At 47.9% G+C, this 7504-nt stretch overlaps 1 protein-coding gene across 3 annotated transcripts in view; it reads right to left on the bottom strand.

Moving 5' to 3' along the window:
- FRMD4A (FERM domain containing 4A) overlaps window positions 1-7504 on the bottom strand; it is a 337605-nt gene that overhangs the window by 72311 nt on the left and 257790 nt on the right. For all 3 annotated transcript variants that reach the window (XM_006765734.2, XM_006765735.2, XM_006765739.2), the window contains exons 12-13: window positions 5831-5907; window positions 762-900 (exon numbers count right to left, since the gene is read on the bottom strand). In XM_006765734.2, coding sequence (XP_006765797.1) covers window positions 762-900; window positions 5831-5907 — 216 coding nt within the window. The remainder of the gene's footprint in view (window positions 1-761; window positions 901-5830; window positions 5908-7504) is intronic.

The raw sequence follows: 7504 nt of genomic DNA, 5'->3' as shown, positions 1-7504 counted from the left end.
GGGGGGGGGGGGGATGCAAGGGGAGCAAGGCAGACACAGCTGGAAGAGGGGGCAGAGTGTTGATATAAGCTGTGTGTGAACCAAGGAGAAGTCACTCTCCCACCCACAGAATGTGCACCCGTGCCCCTGGAGCGGGCGGAATCTCCCGCCAAGGATGACTGTTTACCAAGGCCTGAGGCTCCAGGTCTCCTTGAGGGAAACGGGGCTGCTGCTTTTTTTTTTTTTTTTTCATGTTTCCAGCTTTGCATTTTAAAAAAAAACTGGAGTTGGCAGTTGAATAAGCCTGGAGGGTTTTCATAGCAATTATCCACAACAGTTAGGTGGTGTCTATTAATTGAGAATGGTTACTATATTTTCCCCCTTGAAAAGAAAACAATATGCCACTGTTTAAACACCAAAAGGGGCTTCACTGCTAGCTCCTAGAAGAGGTTCTTGAGGTTCAAAGCACGGTCAGATTCCTCAGAAGGGCCCTACCTGACTGTATTCAATGGCTTGAGTAGCGCCAACTGTGGTTGGGCCAGAGCCCCTTGATCAAGTTGCAAAGAATGTGCCGTCTTGAAGAGCTCATCTCACTCTTCCTATAGTCTTAAAAGGCAGGTCTGTATCTGTGCACATCTCAGGGCAAGGGACACAGTGCCACCCTCAACCATCCAATCCTCAATCCCTCAGCAATGAGACCCAGACAAGGACTCTCATTTGCCCTCAGCTTGGTGACAGTCTGTCACAGCAGAGTCCCTCCCAGGCCCCGGACAAGGACTTACCTTACTCTGCTTCCTGTCCAGGTAGAACTGGTGCTGGCTAATAGCCATAGCCCAAATGGACTTGATTAATGCTGGGCACGCGTACCACGTGTGCACCGCAATGCCACTGTGCCCAAACGTCCTCCTCGTCACAGAAGCTCTGGGAAAGCAAGAATCAGAAGGGGCAACATGTTTATGATGATGAACTCCACTGATGGGTCAAAACTGTTATTGAGAACCCACTGGGTCCTAAATGTCCTGCTGTAAAGGTGACAGATGAGCATGCCCATGTGCATGCTTTGGGAAACTGGTACCAAAGTCCTTATTTTTATTTTATTTTATGAATAAAGGGTGTATCTAATGTGGACAACAAGATGATCTGATACACATCCCACAGAGAAATGATTACTACAGCCGAGCTAATGAACATACCATATCCTCACATAGTTACTATTTTCTATGTGATGAGAACACTTAAAATCTACCCTTGGAAAATTTCCAAGATTATACAATACAGTATTAGTAACCATAGTCACCATGCTGTCCATTACATCCCTAGACTTATTCATCCAACATAATTACAACTTAGTACCCTTTGACCAAATCTCATTTCCCCATCTCCCCATCTCTCCTGGTAACCACAGTTCACCTTTCTGCCTCTATGAACTTCATGTCTTTAGATTCTACTTATAAGTGAGAACATGTAGTTCTTCTGTGACTAGTTGATTTCACTTAGCATAATGTCCTTCAGGTTCACCCATATTATTACAAACAGCAAGACCACCTCCTTTTTTAAGGTTGAATAATATTCCATTGTGTAAAAATACCACAATTCCTTTATCCATTCATCTGTCAACAGACACTTAAGTTGTTTCCATATCTTGGCTTTTGTGAATAATGCTAATCTTTTGATTTACTGGCTCCTTTGGGTTCAGAATGGGGCCAAGCCACTGCCTTATCTGAGATAAGACGGGTCTCCTTTCTGGTCTTCAGCTCCTGGTGTTGAACCAAGGCAAACTTCAGAGACAGGAAAAACATCTGACAATGTCCTTTATTAAGCAGGCAATGCTGCCTATGGTGAAGGATGATCAAATTCTGGTCTGATCACCACAGGCCACAGCCTGTGGGAGGTCCTAAGGGGATCAGGGCTTATATTACTTTAATTCAATGGTCCCTGAAAGAGCTTGTCATTAATTTCAAATACATTCATAGGGAAGATAGGGCCTTAGAAAATCAGGAGAGGAAAAGTAGAAAGAAATGAGCCCAGCCAACCCCTTCAATATCCTGCCTCCACATGTACATGTATGGGGAAGACACGGAGTATATACACACATGGAAATCGGACTTTAAAAATGAAAGTGGAAATACAGGTCCCAACATAACTCACCATATCAGCAGCATTGGGAGGGAGGGGGGGAGGGAGGTATACGAACATGTTCCTCAGTGAAGTGTATTTTATGGTAGATTATTACAAAAGTGTTTGCATGCAAATGTGTGCATGTGTGTGTGTGTGTGTGTGTGTGTGTGTAGGGCAAGGTGATGGGACAGTGGGTGGGGTCTGTGGTTTCTGATGTGTATATGTCTGAAGAAAATGTGTGTTCTCAAGATTAAGATATCTAATTTGGAGGAAACGGGATAGTCAGGACCTATGAATAATTTTTTTTCTCATAGCACATTTTCCCTTGAAGAAAATTTACAGCTGCTCCCATCACCTTCCCTTGGGGGCTACAGCTTTAACAGTAGGTCTTTTTCAGACCCATTTCTAAGGAGAAATTCAGATCTGGGGGTTAGTTGGTGATGCTGATTCCAGGCAAGGTGTTTTTCTCTTTGGTTAAAAAGGGAGAGTTAAGAGAAAATGCCAGTGCATGAAAGGCAGTTGAAGATAAATTTATCTATAAACTTAAAAAGAAACTGTGGTCTATAAATGTATAAATTTAAAAATTTTAAAATAAATTATAAATTTAAAAAGAAACCCATCATCTGAACACCTATTTTGGCTTCCTTAGCAATGGCCGCTCCTGGGAGTAAATACTTTTTTTTTCTTTCCTAGAAAAACTGTTTTAGAAAGGAAAAGTAAGTTGCTATAAATTTTAGTGAAAGCAATGAGAGTTGTACCAGGCTGATCTCTTTCAGATAAGGTGAGAGAGGAAGAGTTAAGAGGCCTTCTGGTCTGGGTGGTTCCAAGCTAGCTACAGAGCATCTGAATTAGACCCTCTGAGAGTTTTTCTCCTGCTTCATTATTAATTTATCTCTTCCCTGCATCTTTCCCTCCAGGCTCTTCCCACCCCACCCACTTTTCTGTCCTGCCTAAACCTTAGAAAGGGACTGTTTTCCGGGCAGAGAACAGCAGATACAATGGTGGGGGAGTCAGGACAGCGGTGCAGGAAAATAAACCCCACAGCACTTCTGTGACCCCACCCGTGCCCATCACCTCCGTAATAAGCCTGTGCTCTGAGGGAATCCCTTGTTCTCCACATGCGCCATGGATGACATCTTCATATCTTCACAACAAGATTCTCTTCTGCACTTGCATCCTATTGCTTTGGTTCTGACTCACTTCCTGGTTTGGGGTGGGGGGGAGTCGGGGGTTGGTCATCCCTATGGATGTCCGGTCAGATTTGTTCTTGCTGCTCTAAACAAACAAGGCCCCAGTAGCAGGATGATCCATTGAATTTAAGGAGCACCATGAGGCCCTGGAGAGCCTTTCCTGGCCTCTCCTGCCTCCCCTGCCCCTCCCTGCTGCCTCGGGGCTGAGAGAGGCTATTTTCCTCCTGGGGACAAGACCTTGCTCTGTGCACAGGCTGCCTGGGCCCCTCACTTTCTCTCCTCTCTTTTGTCCACCTGACAGACATCTGTCCTCCTGAGGGCCCACCTCAAGTTTTACATCCTGGTCACCCTCTGAGGTTCTGCTCAGATGGGTCCTCCCTGACTAGCCTGGCTCCTGGTGACCTTGAGCATTTATGTTTTTTCCATCTGCCGCTTGGTACTGCTACCTTGTGTATAGTGTAGCAGGAAGGTGTGTGAGCGTTGGAGTCAGACTCCTGGGTTCAAAACCTGCCTCTACTCTTACTAGCTGTTTGTAACCTAGAGCAAGCTGCTTCGTTGCTCTGTGCCTCAGTTTCCCAGATGTAGAGGAGGAACACTATAGTGCCTGTTTCCTGGAGTTACAGGGAGGGCCAGATGAGATTAATGGGAACGAGTGTTGAGAAATGTGCTTGTACACGGTGAACACTCAATAAATATCACACTTCTTCTTCTGCCTGTCTCTCCAAGTGTGCCAGAAGTTCTCTAAGGGCCGTGGACCCTGTCTTGGTACCAAATACTGAAGCTACACAACTAATATGAGACTGATCACTTTCATTTCATAGGCTAACAGCTCACATAATAGTAACATGTGAGGTTTGGACCCTTTCCTATACCCTTAGGCCTTGGGGAATGGAATTTAGTATTGTATCACAGACAGGGCAATAGACCCAGAGAAAACACACACACACATACACACACATGCACAGCATGTCCAAGGTGCCTGAGTTAGCAGGACCCCCAACAGAGCACAGGCATGAAGAGGGTCTAGTCCTATACGTGGCCTCTTAAACTACCCCTCCTTAGCTTTATTCTGTCCAGCATCCCCTTTCTGCATCTGACCCACGGTGGCAACATGCATTTCATTCCTTTTACGTAAGTTTCCCCTCCTTCCACACTCCTAAGACAGGTCTGGTCAGTTCACCTGGACAAATAACTGCGTTCCATTCTGGCTGTGCCATCATTTCCAGCATTTCCCCCTCTCCCTCACTCTGCCGGCACAAGCGGATTCCTGCTCTGCAGAGCTGCGTCTCTGGACTCTAAGACCCCGAGAAATGCCAGACAAGTTGTTCTTCTGCTCAATGCTACCGCCTTCACCCGGCTGTGAAAACAAGACTCTCTAAAATGTTCTCCATTTGCTTCTTTAGTGACCGTGGGGCATGAGTAAGCTCTTGCCCTACCTGAGGGGCTGTTTCACACAGATTATGCAGCCTGGCCAGCAGCACGTCAGCCCCACCGGTTATCACGAGCCTCAGAACCCAGACGGTGCACAAGCCTCAGGCCCTGAACTGCGCCCTCTCTGCCTTGTGGCCCCAGCCCTGCAGGAGGCACAGCAGCTTTTTCAGAGGCTCAGGGGCCATGTGGGAGTGAACTGGTGCCAGATCCTCATTCCCAGGCCAGGGCTGGGGGATCGATGGCACAGAAAACCCACATCTGCCCTCTACAGAGTCTGATCTTCCGGTCTTCCCAGGACTGCCTTCTGGCTGTAAATCCATGTTTTGGACTTGCCCGAAGTGATTTACTCTTAGGCAGGCTTGCTTTTGGGGAATTTTGCAGCTGCTTCTGGGCTGCCTCACCTCCAGGGCTGCAGCAGAAAAAGAGGAGAAGCCGTGAGTGCCTGCTGCCCCTCACCTTCCACGCAGGCCGGCAGGGCAAACCAGGGCCCTAGTGTTTGTCATCTGACTTAGCACAGCGTTTACACTAGTGCCGCCTGGGACACGATGTGAGGTACAGAGAAAAGGAACTGCGTCTTTCACATCCATCCACAAGGCTGACACCCTCACACCCACAGCTCCCGGAATCCAACAGTTTGGCACAACTGCTTCACGTGCAGGTCACCGTGGGTGCGGACTTTCCTACCGGACACACCCTCAGAAGCTCTGACAAGCCATCCTTCAGCTTTTTCTCTGGAAAAACTTCCTAAAAAGACTGTCTGCTGCCCAGTTTAATTTGGTGTTGGTTACGAAGAGCTAGGAATCTTCCCTAAAATGCCTGGCTTAGAAAGACAGCTCCACATGCATGAGCGCTAACACATGCAGGAAATGAGATGAGCGAGAATGGCTACTTCTCACACACACACACACACACCACACTCTCACACACTTGAACCCACCGCATTTATTGACATACATAGAACAAAACAAAGCTTTACTGTCTGATTTCAACTGTTCTCCACGATCACCCATCCTCTCCCTGCCAAAATGAACAGCGAGGATGGCAGCACAAAAATAGGATCATTCATGCTGGTGGGCCTTGCCCTCCCAGATGAAAGGATTTTCCTAGCTTACCTGCGTGGGTCATGAACTTCCACGGAAAACTTCTTTTCTCTGAAATACAGGTTTTCCAACTGCCTCCACTGGAATATCTGGACAGAAAGCAATGCAGTTTAAGTTCAGGAGCGCTTGGTTCATGCGGCTGCAGTCCTCCCTTTGCCGCTGAACTTCTGCAGCTGGCAGTTTCCTTATCAAAGCAGAGACTGTACAGTTGTTTTCGCCTCCTCCGCCTCTTGCTTCACACACACACACACACACACACTCTCTCTCTCTCTCTCTCTCTCTCTCTCTCTCTCTCTCTCTAGTTCAAAACCTGGCAACGTGGGTGTGGATTTTCCTGCAGGTTCCCGAACGAGAACAAAACAAGTTCTTTTCAAGTCATTGCCGGCTGCTCTGCCTTTGTTGAGTTCTCTAAGGCAGTTCCCAGCTCCACAGAAGTTTCCCTCCACGGCGAGGGGCGCGAGGGGCGGGGAGAGCAGCGCGGAGGCAGGCTGGAGGCTGGAGGGACTGGGGAGAAGCACAGAGCTGGGAAGGAAGCAGTAGCCATCTGCGGGAGGGCTGCCTGAGGCTTCCTCCCTCCAGTGCTGAAATGGGAAGGCGCTCAAATTCCCAGCCTCCCATCGGGACTCCACTTCCTGCCCACTAATGTGTAAGAGCTTGGACTCACCCTGGTGACGAGGCAGCTCAGGAAGCCTCCTGAGAAGGGCGGGGGCTGCCTTGACCTTATTCTGGGCCAGGCAACTCAAGATAACAATGTGCGCCTGTCAAGCCCATACTTCTTTCTGCAGCACAAAGAAAGCAAGGGTCCCGCAGCTGCCAGGACACAGCAGCCACCAGGGGGTGCGCAGGGAGGGGGAGCAGGGGAATGGAGGCAGTTCTGGAAAGTGGGCAGTAAAAAGAGCTCCCTCTCAGGCCCTGGTGGGCATTTTTCCTTCCAAGAGAGCACCCCTTAACTAAGAAGCTGACTGCAATTACTGGGAATAATTAAGGCTGCAGCACTGCTGGGGGCGGGGAGTGCCTTTATAAGATGAAAAAGAAAGTTGCTTAACCCTCTGGGAAATATCAAAAGAGGTTGGAGTCATGCACACATTACTAGTATTTATATTTGTATTCGATGCATACCGCATCCCTTCTATACTAGTAGTCTTAGAACTGGAGCTTATTTTGCTCAAAGGAGGGTGAAGCAGGAATCCTTCCGGCTCCTCCCAGGGGCATATGCTTTTCAAGGTGTCATCCTAGATCCAGACTCCTGTCCTCTGGGGCTCCTAACCCTCTCTCACTTGCTCACGGTTTCTTCTTAAAGGACTGGAATAATAAAACCGATTTCTAGGATCTTTTACCCTTTGAGACAGCAGGGATGGACCTGCAAATTATTATGCAAAGTGAAATTAGCAAATCAGAGAAAGACAAATCTCACATGATCTCACTTGTTTGGGGAATCTAATGAACAAAATGAATTGACCAACAAAATAAGACCCAAAGCATGGAGGCATGGAACAGACTGATCTTGGTGTTGGGGGAGGAGGTGAGAAGAGATAAGCCAAAGAACTCATATACCTATATGCACGGCACATGGACACAGACAATAGGGTGGTGAAGGCCTGGGCATGGGTGGGTAGGGGCTGGGCAGAGGAGGATGGGGGAGGGGGAATAGGGACATCGGCAATACTGTCAATAATATATATATAT

This window comes from Myotis davidii, unplaced genomic scaffold, assembly GCF_000327345.1.
Source record: "Myotis davidii unplaced genomic scaffold, ASM32734v1 scaffold660, whole genome shotgun sequence".
Lineage (NCBI taxonomy): Eukaryota > Metazoa > Chordata > Mammalia > Chiroptera > Vespertilionidae > Myotis > Myotis davidii.
This window is presented reverse-complemented; position numbering and strand designations above follow the sequence as displayed.